At 45.8% G+C, this 21808-nt stretch overlaps 1 protein-coding gene across 2 annotated transcripts in view; it reads right to left on the minus strand.

The window, feature by feature from the left end:
- ZCCHC7 (zinc finger CCHC-type containing 7) overlaps positions 1-21808 on the minus strand; it is a 90571-nt gene that overhangs the window by 22216 nt on the left and 46547 nt on the right. For both annotated transcript variants that reach the window (XM_054003903.1, XM_054003902.1), the window contains 3 exons: positions 9467-9510; positions 8225-8350; positions 7071-7241 (listed from right to left, as the gene is read on the minus strand). In XM_054003903.1, coding sequence (XP_053859878.1) covers positions 7071-7241; positions 8225-8350; positions 9467-9510 — 341 coding nt within the window. The remainder of the gene's footprint in view (positions 1-7070; positions 7242-8224; positions 8351-9466; positions 9511-21808) is intronic.

The following is a 21808-nucleotide window of genomic DNA, read 5'->3' on the forward strand; positions in this document are numbered from 1 at the left end:
TTAGAACAAAATCAGAACATGTTGGTGGTCACTAAAGCTCAGATCACTCTCTCACAGGTTCTTAATGCTTTTACAAAATGTACAATATTTCTGACGGCCCCTGAGCTACAGACAGACACGGAAATGTGGCACTTTTTGTCATTCTGGTACACAGCTACTGCAGTGGAGGGCTTTCACTTCTCTTTAGAACATTTACCTTCTTACAAGAACAGCACCGTACTCATTTGAACAATTAGCAGCTTGGTTTGCCAACCTTCATTTTAAGAAAAGAAAAAGAAATGTGGAATTTCACGGCTTCTCCATATTATCCTGCAGCTGCAATTTCGAACACTGAAGCCTCATGACTACTTGCAAATGAGTACTATTAACACTTCTTTAGATTTTGAATAAATTTTTCACTCATGCCCAAATTCTTGCCTTATTTTATTTTGATGGAGCGTGTTAATTAAAAAAAAAAATACACCACAATCAGTATCTCTCAAAATAAAATCCAAGTTTTTGCCAGCCACCCTGTGGCACACACAGTGTGTTTTTCCCAGATGTGATGGAAATGATATTATTTATTATTCATTCCACCAGTAACATAATTGTCTGCAGAAAAATCTACAATCTGTTCTGTGTAATGGTTCAACATTTCTCCTCTTACTCGAATGCTGTGTGTAAATATTTGAGTTTTATATTAATATTTCTATAAAGGAAATGTGTGAAGGACATCACATTCCTCACTGAGGATCTGACACTTTGAACACACTCAAGCTGTCTTTGAGCACAAACAAAAGGATTTTCCTCCTTCCCTAACTTAGCCAGGGTTCAGAGAGCAACATATAAACACTCTGTAGCCTGTAAAAATATTGTACTGGAGCTCTTAGCATCTCCCTCAGACCTGGGGAGGTTTCAGCTGTGCAGGACAGCTGTGCAGGTCCAGCTCAGGGGTAGCAGGCAGTTATTTTTACATTAGTTCTGGATACTTTTCGATTACCACAGTGGCCCGGGCTAATGTGGTTGAACAATTGCAATCACTGAGTTGTCCTATCCTGGCAAAATGCCACTCTGTGCTATGACCTTTACTCACACGACTGCTATTTAATCATCATCATCATCATCATCAAAATTACTTCATTTTTGAATAATTGTTTGGTTGGGTATTTTTCCTGCTCTGGACACAAAGACATCACTTTGAGCAAAAATCTGTAGCTCTGAGTGAGAACCACAGTTGGCAGAGCTCTTGTCAAAACCCTGGGAAAGGCACAGCCCCAGCCCCTTCGTGGTACTGTCCAGAGTTGGGTTTTATCCTCAGGGACGTTTTAAGGGTGAGGAAAAACCAGAAGAAGGTAAGGATGAAGGTGGTGAGGGAAGGCTGAGCATATTCCTTCATTCAGGTGGTGACCTGGGGTAATACTGCCCACCATTATCAAGTGGGGTGCACCAGCTGAGGAGGGGCCTCTGTTAAACAACAGCTCTTCAGAGATGATCCTTTTAACCAGGAACCTCATCGCTTTGCATCAGCTCAGGGCTGTTGTCTGCATCTTATATCGTGGAATGAAAAATAGTATGATTAACAATTACTACCAAATACTGGCTCCTCAAATGAGGCAGAGAGGTTTGCTATGGAAGACAGCGTAGCCAGACACAACTGCTGCCAAACCCATGATTTCCCTTATTTATTTAAAAGAACTTAACCACGAATGGCCCTCCTTTAAAGAAAAGCCCCCGTGGTACCCAGCGTCTACGGCAGCGTGATGAACTACATTAAGACAAAATTGCATTTATTTCCTGCCCCAGCGCTCTGACCTTACTTGCGTTTAGATGTACCAGCACACAAGGTGCCCACTCCAGAGGGCAGTGCCAGTGCCAGGGCAGCGTGCCCGCACCTGCCGACACCCTGGGCCACCCCGCTGTCCCCGAGCCGTGCCACTGCTGCCACTGCTGGCCCGGTGCACGGCCGGTGCCTCGGGCTGACCCACTGCGCCATAGCGGGAAAATCGACGCTGGGTGCTGCGCGTTTTGACCCATATTGAATTTTATCAGGTGCTAATTATTGTTTTACCACAACAACGGCTTAATGCATCTGTTGTTTAATTCCCACTTCCCCATTCTCCAATGTGAACATCAAAGAAAATAAAACACTCAATCTCAAACAGCCCCTGACAGCAGACCGGGACTCGAGAGCTCAATAGACGAGGCCCTTGCCACCAGTTCTCATATTTCCACAACAATGAGCAAACACAAAACCGGCACTAAGCGGCCTTTCCTCCTTTCCGCTCCCCTCGGCCGGTCGTCTGCCGAGAGGGCCCTCGACGGCGGCGCTGCGGGGCGCGGGCGCGGGGCGCGGATTAGCCCCGCTAACATGCGAGTGCCGGCCAGAGGCGAGCAAAAACCCCGCTACTGTATTTGGCGTATGAATAACCAAAATGCACGCGCTGACAGGAGACCAGGACGGGCCCGCGGCTCCCCGGGAGAAAATGTAGCTGTGATGAGTGACAGGGCTTTCAGGAAATATGTTCACAATCACAGACAGTGAAGGCCATGACCTAGATCGTTTAAGAGCTTGTCTTGTCAAATTATCAAAAGCTTCTTCGTCTCTGAATAAAGAGTGACATAAGTGAGTGTCAGAAAGCTGCAGGCTGACAAGCCAAGCATACAATAACAGCATGCACGTCACATACTTGCCGAACACCGCCACGGCTAGCGGCAAATCTTAATGAGAGCGCGGCTGGCCCAGGAGACTTGGGTCCCTGCTGGCATAGCTACTCATCTCGCAAAAATCCTTCAGCTCCGAGTCAGTTATGGTCTGACACGACGACTACAATTACTAAACACAACTTTTTAACAGAATCCTCTGGTGCTTTGTCAAAGAGGCAGCGGCTGCTTGGAGCTGCCCCGCTGCAAGCCACCACAATAAAACAAAAGATTTGCCAAAACACACACTTTTCATCACCTCCGCATGGGAACTGCCGCGGAAAACACACAATGCTTCCCTTCAAAACCACTCCTGCACAAGCAGATGTCGAGACCTCTCCCCACGCTGCCAGCGCAGACAGCCGCTGGTGCCGGGCGGGCAGAGCTGGGCAAGCGCCGGTGTCACCCTGGCCGTTGGTGGCACGGCCGCATGCCCACCCGCGGGTGCGTGTGGACAGCCAGAGGTGCGAAGGGTGGGCAAGGACACTGGGGAATGTGGGAGACAGAGCAAACATCCTGCTCTCTGCCCAGGGAAAATGGGCCACATGCATGCCAGCTGTCCCCGTGGAATGATCCCAGCAACTCCAGCTCCATCCCAGCCCACCGCACTACGCCAGAGACAACAAAGGCAGAAGGAACCTTCCCAGAGAGAAGAGGCCAGTGGCACTTGGCACGCCCAGGAAGTTCTCAGAATATGCAGAGAAGATGCCGGTCGAAGCACCCAGCTGGTTCATAAGGAGGAGTGCTGACAACAACAGTATTTGGACATTTGGATGGGGCCATCAGACACAGCGGGGCTATAGGACACCAAGAACTGGGCACTGCTGTCTGCCAGCTCCTGGAGAGCCCATCCAGCACCCCATGCTGGTTTCCCCAGGGATACATGGAGACATTGCCCCCTCTGCCCTCTCCCTGCAGATTCATGGAGCCCATCTCCCACCCTGCTGCTGGCAGGTGAGGCTGCACATCAACCACAAGGCTCATGACATCCACCAAACTGCCACTGAATCAGTCAAAAGCAGCTCCTCTGATGACCCTCCCAAGGAAACCATGCGAGGCCAGGCTGCTTCCAGTCCACCTCCAGCTAAGAGGACTCTGTATGTTCTCAGCGCTGTCTCAGGAGAAGAGACTGATCTAGCAGATCATAAATGTATGACCTTAAAATGGTTTCAGTAACTGTGAATGTTTTCTAAATAAACTAGGTGAAGCACCTTGAACTGCCTCACATTCACTTCTGGACCGAAGTGGAAAGTCAGTGTGACAGACTGTGCACAAGAGCCTGTTCTGCACCCTCTGATTTATATTAAAAGGGAGTGAACTTGCTGAGAAGGACAAATTACAACTTCCTTTGAGCATCCGAAGCATTTCATAACGTATGTTTGATAACAAGAAGAGGGGGATTTCCCTTTTTTTCAAGGAGTCACATAGGAAAGACAAGCTACAAGTTACTCCCGGGGAGATCTCAGGTGGACACAGGAGAAAACTTTTCATGATGAGAACAATCATCTCTTGAGGGAAGCGGTGGGTTCCTCAGAATTGGACACTCTTAGGAATTGGCTGGGCTGTCTTGCGTAGACCACGCTTTTGCCAAGAAACGTTGGTGATGATGATCAGATGATCCATGAAGTCCCTTCCAACCTGGTGTTATAGGATTCTGTGCTTTCTCTTCCAAGAACTGCTCCCATTTCCTCTGGAAGCAGGGCAGATCTGCATCCCTCAGAAAGGAGCCTCCAGGTCTGCTGCTGACTGCACAGAGACACCTTGGACTGTCTCTTCCCAACCTGCCTTTGGCAGGTGTACTGGAAGAAATGATGTTCCCTGACCACCATCTCCCATGACAGATGATTCCGAAGCTCTTTACAGACTCTTCCCTGTGTCACCTCCCTTGCAGGCTGAGGAACTGTGGCCATGCTGAAGGATACAGAAGATACGGACCAAACCTTCACCCAGGCTCATCCTGCTTTCCTGAGGATTCCTAACATTTCACCAATTTTTTTTTTTTAACAGGTTGTGAAGACTTAACTGATTTTTTGTGGAATCATATCTTATAACTAGGATCTGAGTGCTGAACAGTAATATGCAGAACCTGTTATTCCATATGCCAAGATAGGATTATTTTTACTTTACATTTATTGCCACTCAATGTCAATTGCCATTTTGTGTTCTCCCTCTGATTCTTACAGCTCTTGGGCAGTTCTGCATAGCTGGCTCACAGTACTGACTCTGTAAGTAATTCAGTCTTCTCAGCCAGTCTTGTTGCCCCATTGTTGACCCTTTTCCATGTCACACTAGCATATCCCACCTTTATCCTCTTACTCCATGCCTGTTTAGTTTGCTTGAAAGCTTTTGGTCAGGAACTTTGTAAAACGCCTTTTGGAATTTGTAGACTGTGTCAACTGGATCATGTTTACACACATGCTTGTCAACCTGCTCCTTTGAAGAACTCCAGAGATCCCTGAGAAGTGGGATTTCCTTTACAAAAGCAGCCTTGAATCACCCCATGTATTTTATGTTTATACACCCATTCCAACATGCCACCACCATGGTTCCTGCCCCTGGCTTGATGCACATGTGCAGCTGGGAGTCTGGGACCCCCAGCTCTCCCTGGGGCATCCCCTACACGCTGTCCTTGCATTAACAACTCAGTTACACTCATGCACCAAGCACAAGGTGTCTGCTGCCATGGCTGGCTGGGCCATTTCACCCTCATGCTCCTCTGCAGCTTTTGCGCAGTCATTACCAGTTTTGGTAACGGGCTAGTGCTCTCACATTCTCTTCCATTTGACAAATTCTCTGCTGCTCCCCTCCTCAAAGTAAGGTTACAGCATGGGAACATCACTGGTTTCTTCCACTATGAACATCCCAGCTGCAAAAAACACCTAGAGGCCACGAGTAGCAACCTTGTCCTGTCCAAGTGTTCCTTTCATGTCTTGACCACCTGTTGGCTTCACAGCCTGTCTGCTCTGATCTCAGGAAAGATTTACTGTTGGTTTTGATTCCTTTGCCTTTGCTCTGCCATGCCATCTCTCTCTCTGAGGACTGGGCAGGTGAGCTCCTGCTCTGATGCCCCAGTATTCACAGAGATGAATGACACAGATTCAGATTTCAAATATGTCTAAATCTAAATCTTCACAGCTCCCATGCAGAAGCACACAAGAACTGTCCAAAGTTTCAAAGAAAAACCTTTCTGATTAAAGGTGGACCCAAATGAGCATTAAAAATACATGCTGAGATGTTCCTGATACCCTGCATGGCTCAGGTAGGATTTCAACGCTTATATGATAGAGCACTCATGATTCTTTAAAGAAAACATCAGTTTATGAAACTGGTGTCATAAAATGTGTAAAAGAGAAAAGATGGCAAAGAAAAGATGCTTCATTACAGTTTGCAATTTTGTCTCGCTGCCTACCACAATGAGGGTGCAGAAATGTACAATTCACATTCTTTAAAGGTATTGTGGGCACATTAGCTATAAGCAAAAGTACATCTGTAACACATTCAAATATCATAAGAAATAGCACCTCCCAAATATATTGGCTGACCTTTGCACATCTCATGTACCACTGTGACATGCTCTTTGATCAAACAGAAGAAATAAAGGCAGGAAGGAGACATTTAGAAAAAGATTCAAATATTTCTGAGTTTCAAAAAAATCCCACGGATTTTTTATTTACGGAATCCCACAGGTGTATTTGAAAACCAAACATATAGGCCATATCTATAGTTAGACACTGAAGTGTGAATGTATGCCAAAATTATAACCATTTGCCTTTTATCCTTATTTGTGTTTAATTCAAGAGAAAAAAAATCATAAAAGCTTGACTGCTACATATAGGACTGAATTTTGGGGACATATAAAACCATAATAACGTAATACAAGATGAAAGAAAGAGACAACTGTGTCTGTTCTCCCTTTAATTTTCTTCCATGTTTTACTTTAGTAGATCTTGTCAAACCCAAAGCCTTCAAACTACTTCTCTCTAATAGTATTTTCAGTGATTAATATCTGATCATAGTGAAACAAGCATAGGTCTGGAACTCCTGATGCATCAGAGTTTCTCTTTACTTCATGGTACACTTGCAGCACTGCATCTCCTGATTTCAACCTCCCTACACCTTTCATTCCCCAGGAAAAAGGACATTTGTGTCCACCACTGCTGAATTGAACCAAACTGAAGACCAAGTGCTGAAAATGCTTTAGTTTGTTTTCTTTCTCCGTGAAAACTGTGACGGTGTAAAGCAATGACTAAGCACAGCATTTTCATATGCATATACAAATAGGCACTACGTGAAATCAAAGTAACATGAAGAGATTGCAGCCACGGTAAATTCAGTTTTTGACAGACACAAACCAAACCACGCCAGATCTCTGTGCCAAGGGCCATACTCACATCAGCATAGTGGCCCTTCATGTCGCAGCGGTTGCAGTGTTTGTTCCAATAGGCTCTCTCCAGGCATTCCTTGAAATAGTGCCCGGGCAAGCAGCAGTTCAGGCAGAAACGTGCTGGGCAGCTGTGCTGCAGATGGTCTCTTCCTGCACACAGACAGCACGGGGGAGCTTTCTGTGGAGGAACAAGAACAGAATCATGTTAAGTGACAGTGTTCCAATAGGTCCCTCCAGCTCTGCAGCCCCCACACGGGCTGTGTCGGGGGAGCCGCGTGGGCACCCGCTGCCCTCCGGACTCAGCGGCACAGCCTCTCACAATTCAGCACATGGGGTGACAAACGTAACGTGCAGCCAGCTGTTCTGAGGCCAGACCTGTACCTCTGTAAAGCCAGTTCTCCCAGTGAGTGAGTGTATTTCCCCCTGGGGCTGGGTGGGATGTGGTCATTCTGAGCATCCTGGTGGGTAACAGCCCCAAGGACAGAGGGTTTTATGGACTCTGTTGTGGGGGTTGCTAAATCTGGGCTGTCATGCCATGGCTCCCACTTCTTGACAGTGTACTGACTGACTTTTAAACCCCTAACCACAGGACAAACTTTTGGAATCTGTGGCATTTATCTGAGCTTCTTAAAGTTAGCTCCAGTATTGTGTTGTCCATGGTTTTTAACACTGTTCATATCATGGCTCATTATACTTTCTGCTTTCACTTATTTACTGTATTTCTGATTCAATAGATTCTCCTTGTTGAAAGTACGATTGAAAAATATGTTACTCTTGCCAACTGTTTTACCATACGAAAAAAAGACATTTTGGTAAGGCAGTTGATATTTTTTTTCTCAGTTTACATGGTTTAGTAGAAGTTGTTCCTGCCCACGGCAGAGGGGAAACGAATTAATCTTTAAGGTCCCTTCCAACACAAACCATTCAATATGATTCTATATGATATAATTCTGCATATATTTTTTTATAAAAACAATAAAAGCAATGACATCACCAAACAGAGGGATACTTTCACACAGTAAACTTTGTGCAAGCTGTCCTGCAACTCAGAGCACTGCTTCAAAGAAAGGATAAACCACTGAAACAATGCTTCTAATAGCAAGCACAAAGTTATACTAGGAAAACAGCTGAATATTCCAGTGATTTAAGCATTGCATTTACCTTTGGAGTGGGACAGTTCTTGGACAAATGTCCTGGTCTGTTGCAGTTCCTGCAAGTAACACTTTTGTCAGCTCTGTAGTACCGCATGCTGCTGTGCCTCACCGCCCCATAGTTGGAGATCTGTGCCTAGTGAAACAGAGAGGGAAATGCATTTACCACTTGAGATTCTGTGCTTTGGGAACTGGGAATTATAAAGGTCACTGCTGGCAGTGATCCAGCAGAAATCTAATGTTTCCCATGTACAATTTACACATCCAGGTTTGGAATGGGTAATTCTGTTACAGAGAAACCTGCACTGTCTGGAAGGAAAGTTCTCATTTGAACTTCTGCTTCAGGACATTCTTTTGTGCTATTTAAAACTTTGCAGTTGTGAAGCTTTCTCTCAATTAGCCAAGATTTACTCACTCTGCTATGTCACAACAAACTGGAATTTTCCCCAGAACACAAATATAATGAACATCAATTGCAAATGCAAGTTACATATTCCCTCGCACACATTAAGGCAAACTGCTTGGACAAAGTACAATGCTCTACAAGTCTGGATGAAATCTGCAATTTGCAATTGTAAAGAAAGACTTTAAAAGAAAAAAAAAAAAAAAAAAAAAAGAGAGAGAGGGAAGCAACTGTCTCTCTCCCAGTGACCTCACACATACTTTCTGTTTAGTGAGCCAGAATTGAAAATCCTATCTACAAATGTCATTGCCTAGTAAACATCCCAAGTTTAAAAAAAATACATGAAATTTTGGATGAGTGAACAGGAAAGGTATAAAAATATCATTTCTCCTCAGGGAAAGAATTTGTTAATGTCACTCGATTGTATCAGCAATACTGGACATTGGAAAGAAAAAGGGAAGGAGTTGGACAGAGCAGCTGAAACTCACTCCTCTTGGCTGCTCCACGCTGCAGCCGAGCCCAGGCAGGCTCCACACTCTGCTGGCTCCCAGTGCTGCCTGGCAAGGGGACCAGGCTGCCCTGAACAGCTCTGGGGCTCCAAAGAGACCAGGAAGGAAGAACTGCAGTCCACCTTGCACAGTCTGTGGAAGCACTCCAGCTCTTGACACCCCTGTCCCTTCCTGCCTCTATCCAGCCCCAACTCAAGAACTCCTTCCTCCTGTGAGAGGACGCTGCTAATTATCCCACAAAAACATGACAGAGGGTTTTTTCAATCCCATTTACTTTATTCTGCTTATTAATAAGCAACAAAATAAAGAATTATAGAAAAAATTGGTTGTCTGTATTTACCTCTAAGTCTTTATGAGAGATGGACCAGTTCACATCAGGTTTTCCTGAAAAACAAAATTAAAATTAATTATATTTAATTTATATGAATATTTTTCTATAATATATTCAACATGATGATTACTGCAGTTATTAAAAATGCTAACAGGTTTTGATGCACTAAAGCAGAGAAAGTAGTTCCATCTTTGGTAAAGGAAAGCCACTGACCCACTGGGCACCAAATCTGCCTGACTTGAGTATCAGTACACGTGCAATTATTGGGAGAAGTTTTTCTAACACCACACTCTTGTCCTGACCCCTGGGGTTTAAATTCAGGTGAGGATTTAACTCTTCCAGAGGCATGGGCTCCAAAGGTCCTGATTCCAGCCCTTGGAGCTGTCCCTGCCTGTGTTTGTGGGGATGCCCAGCTCCAGCCCCGAGGCTGCAGGCGTGGCAGCACACGAACAAGAAGTTACTGCACAGCACACCCTTCTCCTCCGAGCCAATTCCCCAGCTCTGCTCCTGCAGCCCTGCATCCTGACTGCTGCACACCAACAAGGCTGAGCACAACCTCAGACACCCAGACTGTAAGCTGAGCAAATCTGCTTCCAAACAGGGCTTGGTAATGTGCAATAAATCAGGAGGACACACTGAATTATTGACTGTCATGCCACAACCTTCTCACAGGCAGCCTTTGGGCTGGCAGGAGGGAAAAGAAGCAAACCAAGAAGGAAATGGAAGGGCAGTAAGCTAAAGGAGAGGGGATGCAGCCAGAGCTGTTAAAAATCCTGCAGTGCTCTGGCTGTGCACACACGGCTGTGCTCCCACAGCAGCTCCTCGCCGCTGCAGGGGGATCCAGCTCAGCACAGGTGCTCACCTCACTGTACCTCACAGCAAGCACTACAACCTGTGTGCACATGTTTGCACACTTTTAAATGCAAACTGCCCGTGCTGATCCTGCATCTGAATCCAAGGCATCCACGTTACTAACAAAAATCACAACATCATCACAATTTACAGACAGCAAAAATTTCTCCAATTTTGATCGTACTGCTCATTTCCATTAGAAGGTGGATGACTACAAATTAGAACTGTATAATCTATAATTTTATGGCTTCCTCTTCATTTACTGAAAAAGTCAGTAATTTTGGCTGAAGCGTGTGATGTGGTATCGGGACACAAGGTATGTCACTCAGGTGCTTTAGAGCACAGCACCCGCTTACTGCTGCACTTCATTCAACAGTCAGGGCTCTCAGCACATGTTCTCACCTGAACAACACCCTCAAGTACTTCTACTTTCAATTTCGCTCATGCCATCGACTGCCACTGAGACACTGGTAATGCACTAACCAGCCAGTTAAAAAAGTGATGTGAATGATGTGTAAGGCACATCATGTGTGTGTAAGTGATGTGTAAGTCGTGGCACACAAAGTGACTGCCACTGCCAGGGCTCCAGCAGCCACCTGCACTGTCACCCCAGCACCGTTCGGGATCACAGGGAGCAGGGATGGGACAGGGACGCGCCAGGGCCTCACGGCAGCAGCGAGTTGTGGGTACACTCCGGAGAAAATCAAGCCTTTTGAGGCCTGATCAATGAAAGTAAAGAAACGCTGTCATATTTGAGTGCATTATTTATGGCTTAAATGCCTGTTAAGGAAATTAATTCACAAGGAAAAAGGTATTTGTAATTCAAAGCTCTGCCTTGGCAGTCAGCACTGCAAGTGCCGTGTTGCACAGAAATGCACATGCAGAATGGTCACAGATCAAAATTATGAGCGAATTAACTCCTGTTAATCACTAGGCATGTCCTTCCTGAGGGCAAACAAACCAAGTTTCTCTTCTTCACTGTCAAAATCCCCAGCTTCACAGGGGAAAACCATGATACAATGATTCAAATACTCCTAATACGAGAAGCTAAAACTGCTCCACTCAGAAAATGAATACAAGAGCTTTAATGCTGAATTAAATATTACAACAAAATCTCCCTTTACTAAATCTGTTTGGTGATATAAAAGTTAATTCTAACTCACAATAGATTGCATAAGGCTTTGTTTTCACACGCAGTAAGTTCTTCAGACTGAAACACCTAAGGAGAGTTTTGCTTCTGCAACCAAGTAGAAATCCTGCTGTAGAGACACATAGAAAAATCTGCAACAATATTTCTCGCTGACCACAGTGTTTTGTCTGGCTCTAGATCACAAAATAAATCACAAACCTCTTCTCAAATTGACAGATACTTCCCCTTCCTTCTGATTTTGTTTGCTTATTTGGGTGAATTGATGCGTCTTGCAGACAATCCCAGTGCCCTGGGGGTGGCTCCTGGCCACTCCTGCACTGTCCTGGCTGCTCCCTTGGCTCACCATGCAGCAGCACCACCAACTTGGGGTGTTGGGGTGATGCCACACTCTCTGCAGCCTGCAGCCCTCGTCACCTCTTTTGTCACCCAGCCTCAGGCAGGAGCAGCCTCCCCCGAGGGCACAGCAGTGGCTTTGCCCCGGGGCAGGTGGGCAGCTGGCACCCAAAATCAACACAGAAGGGCTAAGGGACCACAGCTGGGTTCACCAACCCCTCGGGCTGCCCGAGGATGACGCTCTCCCACCCCACAGACCACGACCTGAGGCAGGGAGGGCAGCCCTGGGCAGGCACACGCCGCTTGCTGGGAGCTCCATCCCTCGCGAAGCCCGGCGCAACCGATGTCCTGGTGTCCTCCAGGGCCAATGCCAGGACCACAGCAGAGCACTTCTCGCTTTCTTTAAGGTGGGCATGCACAGAGGGTGGATTTCTGCCTGAATGAAGGACTGTGATTGCTTTGTTTTTGCATTTGCTTTAGTTTTATTTTTACTCTTCAGAATACAGCAGTTCAAAGACTTACTCAGACAATCTCTGTCAAGATTTCCCCCTTTTCCTGTGGAGAAGTTGCACATATGAAACTTACTTAAAGCTTTCTGTGAGTTAAATAAAACCAAGAACATCTTTGATATATTTGTGCTTTTAATCTTCCTCATCTTCGTTTGTTAAATGCTACCTCCTCTATAAGATTAATTTCTACACTAAGTTCAATACTAAGATTAAGATGAATTTCTGTACTATGATTATATACATTTCCATACAAAAAAAAAAAAAAAAAAATACAACAGATTTTACTGTATAAACTTCTTTTATTTATACTTTGAGAAAATGGTGTTGTCAAACTGCAGATCAGGGAAGAGGAGGATGTAAAATATACACCATTTATATGAAAATGGAAGCCCTGCACAAGGTTCTCCCTTTATCAAGTACCACATTTTGGCTGTCCTCTGCCCCTGCGCAATGGGATGAATGGCAAGCAACAGCTTTGCTTTTATTTAAAGAAAAATTTTGAAAGATCATTGAGATTCACATGTATCCTTCCACCAGCATGAAAATGTAAATTTCTGAGCAGCGCTCGGGGTGAAGCCAGATTTAGGACCACTGTTCAATGTGCATTCAAACCTCCCCTCTTTCATCCCAGACAGGGAGAGGAGGGGAGGAGGGAGAAGGAGGACCAGCAGTCAAAACCTGAAATTGCCCGGGGGAACAATCTGCTTCCATGGAACAAAACACTGACTCAGAAGAAACAATAAACGGTTCACAAAATTTCCTTATCTGCCGTGCTGCTCCACCAGGGACCCCGGCAGCTGATCAGGCTGCCCTGGCCAGGCAGGGCAGGGCACTGCTGGCCATGGGCTGCGACCCCCCCAAAATCACACTCGTGTTTCACTCATCAGGGCTGGGACAAAACATATCCTTACACAAGCTGTGCCTGTCCTGCAAGGGTTTGTGTCATCACCTTCCTCAACAACAGAGAAGCTGCAGAGCATGGACATTCAACTTTGAAAATAAGCCACTACATTTCCCAAAAGAAGAAGGCAAGTGGTCATGTCCTCCTTCCGTCTAATTGGAAAATGCATGATGAGATGTATTTTATTTATTTGATTTTATGATCAGCCCAGTAGCACAGGAAACTTCAAGCTGTGGCACAATGATACATGGGCCTGAAGGGCAAATACATTTCAAAGCTGGGCTTTAAAAATTGGATTTTGACTGCTAATTAATATAGCATATTACAGAATAGAGAACTCTAATTATATTCTACTGTAGGATCTCCATGGCAAGGACTGTTTCAGAATATCTCTGAGCAATATTTACCACACCAGGACACAGCTTCTGCTGCTAGTGGAAGAGCATTTCAAAATTATAAGCCTTAAAACCCCTAAAAATCACTAGATCTGTAAGAATTTCACATTGTGACGTATTACATACATCTGAGAATTCCTGATTATGTGTGACCCAAAGTGATCCAAGTCTTACAGCAATGGAGCTTGCTACAATGAGTTTCACATTTTCTGTGCCCGAGTAGCCCTGCTGACAAAAGGAAAAGGAATGACAGTGTGCCAGTGCACTGTCCTGAAACAGAAACCGAGGTGGCCTCGCGACCCCAGGTGCTGTGAAGGACAGGAATTTGGGTCACTGAGGGCCAGGGCACACTGCACACCTTTCCCTGCTGGCAGAGTAGGAGCATATCGATAAATGTGTCTGTGTGTCTGCACAGTGCTGTCCGTGGGTCTGCAGGGACATGTCTGTGTGTGTCTGTGTGTCTGCACAGTGCTGTCCGTGTGTCTGGGCATGTCTCTGCGTGTCTGTGTGTCTGCACAGTGCTGTCTGTGTGTCTGCAGGGACATGTCTGTGTGTGTCTGTGTGTCTGCAGGGACATGTCTGTGTGTGTCTGCACAGTGCTGTCCGTGTGTCTGGGCATGTCTGTGTGTGTCTGTGTGTCTGCACAGTGCTGTCTGTGTGTCTGGGCATGTCTCTGCGTGTCTGTGTGTCTGCACAGTGCTGTCTGTGTGTCTGCAGGGACATGTCTGTGCGTGTCTGTGTGTCTGCACAGTGCTGTCCGTGTGTCTGGGCATGTCTGTGTGTGTCTGTGTGTCTGCACAGTGCTGTCCGTGTGTCTGGGCATGTCTGTGTGTGTCTGTGTGTCTGCACAGTGCTGTCTGTGTGTCTGCAGGGACATGTCTGTGCGTGTCTGTGTGTCTGCACAGTGCTGTCCGTGTGTCTGGGCATGTCTGTGTGTGTCTGTGTGTCTGCACAGTGCTGTCCGTGTGTCTGGGCATGTCTGTGTGTGTCTGTGTGTCTGCACAGTGCTGTCTGTGTGTCTGCAGGGACATGTCTGTGCGTGTCTGTGTGTCTGCACAGTGCTGTCCGTGTGTCTGGGCATGTCTGTGTGTGTCTGTGTGTCTGCACAGTGCTGTCTGTGTGTCTGGGCATGTCTGTGTGTGTCTGTGTGTCTGCACAGTGCTGTCCGTGTGTCTGCAGGGACATGTCTGTGTGTGTCTGTGTGTCTGCACAGTGCTGTCCGTGTGTCTGGGCATGTCTGTGTGTGTCTGTGTGTCTGCACAGTGCTGTCCGTGGGTCTGGGCGTGTCTGTGTGTGTGCACACGTGAGCATCACGCCCCCACACCCAGCTCACTGCACACCTGCCCCCAGGGAGAAGAAGTTGTTCCTGCAGGTGCTGGCCGAGGCTCCCACTCCAGCAGCTCCAGGTCCATCCTCCAGACCCCTCCTCACAGGAGGTGCTTGCTGGCCAGGGGGCTGCAGCCCCCTCTGCACATTCCAGCTGCTCACACAGCCCCTCAGAGGGGGACAGCATCAACCCTGGTGTGTTTTCCTTAGACATTTCTAGGGATTTCTCAACTTTTCCTTGATTACAAAGAGATGGTTTACTTAAAAACAAAACACCTGCTGCTTAACGGAATACCTGTCAATATCTCTTTAAGACAGCATTAAAAGAGATCCATATCTCCCACAGGGAAATCAGTCCATGGAATTGTTGACAGAAGTTCAATTTGAGACATTTTCTCCTGAAAAAAAAAGACTCTCTTGCCTCTCCCCTCCATACCTAAAATTATGTATGTGCCAGTAATGCACACATGTTTTGGCAGTAGGGAAATCCCTGGAATGCTTTATTTTTAGCAACCTTTATCTGCCATTTTTGAAAAGCATCACAAAATCCAACAAACAATACTCAACCCATTTTGAAATTAATTAAAATGTAAGCAGTTGATTGAAGCAAAGGCAGAGTTGGCCAAAAGCAAACCAGAGTTCAAACAGGAAAAGAGACTCACACACCTCTGAGCAGCCCCTGCAAAAGTAGGAAACTCTCCCCAGGGGCTGTAAAAGTTACTTTAAACAAACTTCAGCAGTATGACCCAAGGGGGAAGACTTAACCACCACTGCCAGAGGGGGAAGCTCTGGCAGCTGGGGTAGGACTGGTGCTCCATCCCCCAGCAGCGTGTCTGGCTGGACTGGCCACTGCAGGGACATCACAGACCACAGCACAGATGGGGCAAGAGCACCTAACCAGGCAGAGAGGTACTTTTGGTGTTAGAGCAGACATTAACAAGTACAGAAATCACTGCAGTGCTGGTGCATCCTGCCACTGTAACGAGTCAGGTCCCTGACACCACATCTTGGCCCTGTTCCCCATTTCTGTGTCAAACAACCTCTCAACGACCCATCCTGCACCCCCTACACACATGAGCCCTTCTGTGTCTCCCCCAGCTCCATTTATTCAGCAGCTCTGTGTGGGTAAAGGCCTCATGTACCAAGTGGGAATAAAAATGTGCAGTGAACAAAGCAAAAGACAATTCTGTAAATCATATTTTTGTGGAATATATGTAACATCGAACTGCTGAAGTGCAGGGACACATGCTAAACATGAACACGTAGGGTGCCCTTTCCATTATGTAAGTATGCATAATTTCCTGTCTGTTTTCTGTCTGTGCTGTAACACTGCTTCCTTCAGCGCTGGCCACTGCTGGCCATGTTAATTCACAAAACTCAGCGGCTCATGATTTTCAAAGCTTAGCGCAACATTTGCAGAACAAAGTAGGTTTTTCTCTCTTTTTGGTGGGTACAAGTATGGGGACCACAGGAACAGTTAAATTCATGGCATGGTTGGTCTACCACACAGTCGGGGGAATTCTTTAAATAGAGCCTGTCACTCTCTTTGCCCATCAATGGGATTTCCTTCTCAAACTGCTGATTCGTTCAGGTACACAACAGAGGAAATTTCAGTTAACCTTTGTTTCACCCCGGGGAAAAATCTGTCTGAAAAGTATAAAGTGAATAGATTAAAAAAAAAAAAAAAAAAGAAAAAAAGAAAGAAAAGCTGCAGGGTTATTCTTCCTAGTGTTCACAGCAGTCAAAGTTAAACAGAGAAAAGGAGGCAAACATGAACATTTTATTCCCACCAGAGAATAAGGTATAATATATGATTTAGAAATCCCATTGTCTATACTGTGATTTCTAATTTAGAGAAGGAAAGGCTGAACACAAATCTATTGTTCTCATCGGGTGCATCAAGATTTCACTTTTTGACTATTTTCTATATGACTGAAAAGGGAATAATACTTTACTTTGAAGAGAAACCCTTTTTAGCTATTTGATTGAGTTGTCTGAAACACCTTTTAGATTCCAGCAATCCTTGGTGAAGAAAAAAATAATAAATACTAACTCAGAATTACATGTGAGAAAATGAAAACAGGGATAAAACCGAAAGTACAGTAATAAAATAATAGCAAATTTCTGGGTACATTATTGCCAAAAAAGGTCTTAGACTGGTCTAAGTTAATCATAAACCCCCCCCCATTTTGAGGAATAATGATTTTTGTTTTCTAGCATCATTCATCTGACAAGGTGTCTGCAGCATTTGCTGTGGTAACACTGAGTTACTGCAGAGCTGTGCCCAGCAAGGCTCTGCAGGACGGAAAAACGGACAGACGGACAGACGGACAGATGGACACGGAGCTGCAGAGAACGCCAGGGCCGGGGCATGCAGGGCTGTGGGGTCTGCGAGGCCTGAGATGCAGTGGCACAGATGTTCTGAGGAGCAGTGGCACAGATGTTCTGAGGAGCAGTGGCACAGATGTTTTGAGCTGCAGTGGCACAGATGTTCTGGGCTGCAGTGGCACAGATGTTTTGAGCTGCAGTGGCACAGATGTTCTGGGCTGCAGTGGCACAGATGTTTTGAGCTGCAGTGGCACAGATGTTCTGGGCCGCAGTGGCACAGATGTTTTGAGCTGCAGTGGCACAGATGTTCTGGGCTGCAGTGGCACAGATGTTCTGAGGAGCAGTGGCACAGATGTTCTGGGCTGCAGTGGCACAGATGTTCTGGGCTGCAGTGGCACAGATGTTCTGAGGAGCAGTGGCACAGATGTTCTGGGCTGCAGTGGCACAGATGTTACGAGGTGCAGTGGCACAGATGTTTTGAGCTGCAGTGGCACAGATGTTACGAGGTGCAGTGGCACAGATGTTCTGGGCTGCAGTGGCACAGATGTTCTGGGCTGCAGTGGCACAGATGTTCTGAGGAGCAGTGGCACAGATGTTCTGGGCTGCAGTGGCACAGATGTTCTGGGCTGCAGTGGCACAGATGTTCTCAGCTGCAGTGGCACAGATGTTCTCAGCTGCAGTGGCACAGATGTTCTCAGCTGCAGTGGCACAGATGTTCTCAGGTGCCTCATGGGATCAGGAGGCTGCCAAGGGCCGGTTCAGCACCACCGAGGCTGTTTGTGTGCCCAGGTGGTGATTCTACCAGGGCTGCCCAGCCCTCCCCAGGCTGGCCATGGTGGGGCCAGGGCTCTGGGACCACGGGGAGCCTTCAGCCCCGAATCAGCTCCTGGAGATGGGGGTGTGTGCTATGCCAGCTGCTGGAGCCTGCCAGCCCAGCGCTGCTGCGCTTTGTGCAGGTCCTGCAATGGATGCAGTGGTGCCTGGTGAGCTGTGGGGACACAAGCCCAAGGAACACCCAGAGGAACACCACCCTGAGCCTGAGGAACACCCTGAGCCTGAGGAACACCCTCACTGCGCTCCTACCAGGTACAGAGGATCAACAGTTGTGGCTGCTTGGCCAACATATTGCCTCTCTTTTCACCATTACAAAATGGATGAAATATAAATAAAAATAAAAAAGAGACAACAAAGTCCACAGAACCTTGCTTTTGTGGTGTCTGACTTGCCAAAGGCCCTGTGGGTAGAAGAACTCGTGTAAGGTATGTGCCAACAATGTGACGTGTCTCCCTGAAATGAAATCCAGATTTAAAGCTTCTTGGAAATTAATTGCTTCTTGGAAATTCAATGCTTCAGTTGAATCACAAACCTAAAACCATTCACCAGTATCTGCATCCTGGAGAAACAGTATGGCTCTCTTGATGCTGCCATAAACAATAAAATAGGGAAATAATCCCTGAGCTGGAATAATATTGATGTAGATGAATATCTGAAATTTGTCAAGCTTAATTGGGGATCTTAACTTTTTCTCTGAAATTCCCAAAATCTTTAACCCAGGAAGAAATAAATCACATTTCAATGCAGGCTGAGTGCCAGTCTTTGGGTATGGGCCAGAATTTTGGTCCAACTTTCTTTCATGCTGATAAATGGCCCATTGGGCAAAGGCAAACTAAATCATCCCAGCTCTGGTGATCCCTTCCCATCCTCACGTTCAGACCAGGCTCCACAAACAGCTCTTGGAACAGGAGGAGGACCAGCACAGCTTGCCTGGGAGGAGACTGACCCAAAACAGCTCTGAAGGTGGCAGTTCTCAGCACTTTCATCTTTTCCTGGGAGGACTGGAATGAGCTGCAGACAAAAGGACTCCCAAAGAGCCTGGTCAGAGTCAGGATGTGGGAAATTGCATTACTCTGAGAGTAGAACTGCAGTTTGAGCTGATGCCAGTATGGAGACACGGAGCAGGTGAAATTCCTGGTTTTCCATTTTGGTCCTCCTGATGATGAGAGCGATAGGAATCATAAGCAGGAAGTTCCTCAAAAATATTCCTACTGAACAGAATACCTCTCCAATTTGGGTAGCAGAAATTAACACCACCTCACAGATTTGCTGTCAATCTCTTTGAGGACATCTCCCCATCTGCCATGCACCTACACATTAAGTCTTCTTCAAACTTGAGCTTTCCAAGAAAAGAGAGGGGTGATGCAGTGACACAGCACTCCTGACAGGGATTGGAAACAAGACACTGATGCACCTGAGGATGTGCAACAGCACAGATGCCCCGTGAGGAGAAAGCCCCAGCATAAGCACTCTGCTCTCTTTGGTCTTCCTGGGCTCTTATGGCCTTGCCACCGCAGGCAGGTCCTTCAGGCCATCCCTGGAACACTTCTACAGCAGGGGGAGTTTGAAAGATCTTCTCAACACCTTGGTCATGGCTTGTAAAGCACGTATCAAGATGCTGCAGTTGGTCTTCAAGAGTCACTACCATGGAAAACTGGTGGGTCCTAGCACAGACAGTGCTCTGCTCTCAAACTGCTACGAAGGACTGTAGATATTTGGAACATAAAAGCACCAAGCAGCACTAGCACCTGGTGCCTGAAGGTCACACGTCTTCAGACTGGTCTTATGCTGGGCTCTGTGGGGTGGAGACTGTAACGCTGCAAAGAATAAGAAAGTATACAGTATCTCTTTCCATGGCAGCGACAATTCTTTGGTGTTGTTTCACATGTAAAAGCCATCCTTTTCTTGGGAACAGAAAACAACTGGAACAGAAATCTTCTCAACATCAGTCCTCTGCTCACAACAGAAAACAGTTTGGCAGAAACATGCCATTCTGTGCTTAGAGGCACAATGTTGAGGTGATGAGAAATGAAGTGGCCTTGCCAAAGAAGGGCTAAATCTCACTGGCTTCTGTCTTTTCAGCAAGGACCACAGCAGAAAAGATGTCACTCTGTTTCCTTCTTTTTCTTGCCAAAGAAAAGTGGGGAAAAGGAAATGTTCTCTGTATAATCAGCAAACAACAATTCTCAGTGAGAGAATTCAGGTTTTGCTTGTGTAAACATTTCTCAATGTTGCAAGGAGATAAAATTAATCTGAGACCCCAATTTCATCTCTGTTTCCCATGTATACTGGCACAGCCATCTCAACAGTGGGGTGCAGACACCCAGGAACAGGGAGGACATTCCACTGCAGCATGGGAAGAAAATGCTCTTTCTACCATTAATAAACAAAACAAAACAAAACAGTTTTTATAAATAGTGTATACTTTACTTTTCTCTCATTACTTCCTACTTTCTATTTTGTACATGCCGTATAACCACAATTGACACTCCAATGGTGGGGTCAAAAGCACCTCCTACCATGCTAAAGACATAGTTATTTATACTTTGATCATTTGTCTCTGTGGTTTTGGTTTCTTTTCTATTTGTTTGTTAGGCATTTTGTCTTTTTCTTCCTCTCCTTTTTTTTCCTTACACAGATACCACAGGAATATGAAAATCCTTCTCACTGCTACCAAAAAGCAACTCCTATTTTAGGTACGCTGTTGCAATGAACAAAACTTTCTCCCACATCTACTGAATTTAGGTTCTCTAACAATATGAGCTTATCACACACCTGAGGAGCTTGGTCACTGCACCTCTTGCCCAGGTGCTGGCAGGCAGGAGCCAGGAAGATGAGCAGCACCACCTCAATCCCAGTGCGGGCTGCCCAAGTTTCCACATGTATATAACAATATATAACAGTATATAACAATATATAACAATATATAACAGTATATAACAGTATATAACAGTTTCCACAGCCCGCCACGTGCCCCAGACACAGAACAGGACACGGGGACTAGGAGAGCTCACAAGTCTATTCTTGATTTTAAGCATTTGAATTCTGAGAATTTAACAAGACTTTACTGAAAATGAAGCAGACAACAGCAGTACTGAATAGTTAACCTGAATATAATTAATTTTAAAACAGCACTTATGACATTTACTATCACTTCCTCCTGACATCAGTATAAATGGGAGGGCATATTATATGCTAGCTCTTCCTACCTAAATTCAAATACTGCAAGCCTCAACTTTTTGCTGTTCTAATAGGAAGATGTTATGCAGTTCATATTTATATTTTTTCATTTAATTTATAATATTTTGCTTGATTAAAGCTTCTTCTTTTTTGTTTCAATGCTGATTTTTAAACAGCAGTATTCTTTAAAATATGCAGTTACTTAATTCAGGTCACTTACTTCATGTGACTGACCTGAAGTGAATGTGATATATTTGTATTAGTCCAAGAAACTGATGCACATCAGAAGTTGTGATTTAAGTCACTCCTTTCTGATAAAGACTCGATCATCTGAACAGTTTTGCCTGTGTACCTCAGGTGAAAGTTCCCTGCGCTGCAGCAGAATCATGGTTCTACTGTGCAACTGACTAAATATAGTTCCTGTATCATTGGTCTGGGCAATAACTCTGAAGCCTTGATCCAGGTTTTCCCCTTCATCTGGACAAGAGGAAGGGATGTCTGAACCCATGACTGAAGGGCTGGTGGCAAAGCGGATCCTGCTTC

Source organism: Vidua macroura, chromosome Z, assembly GCF_024509145.1.
Source record: "Vidua macroura isolate BioBank_ID:100142 chromosome Z, ASM2450914v1, whole genome shotgun sequence".
NCBI lineage: Eukaryota > Metazoa > Chordata > Aves > Passeriformes > Viduidae > Vidua > Vidua macroura.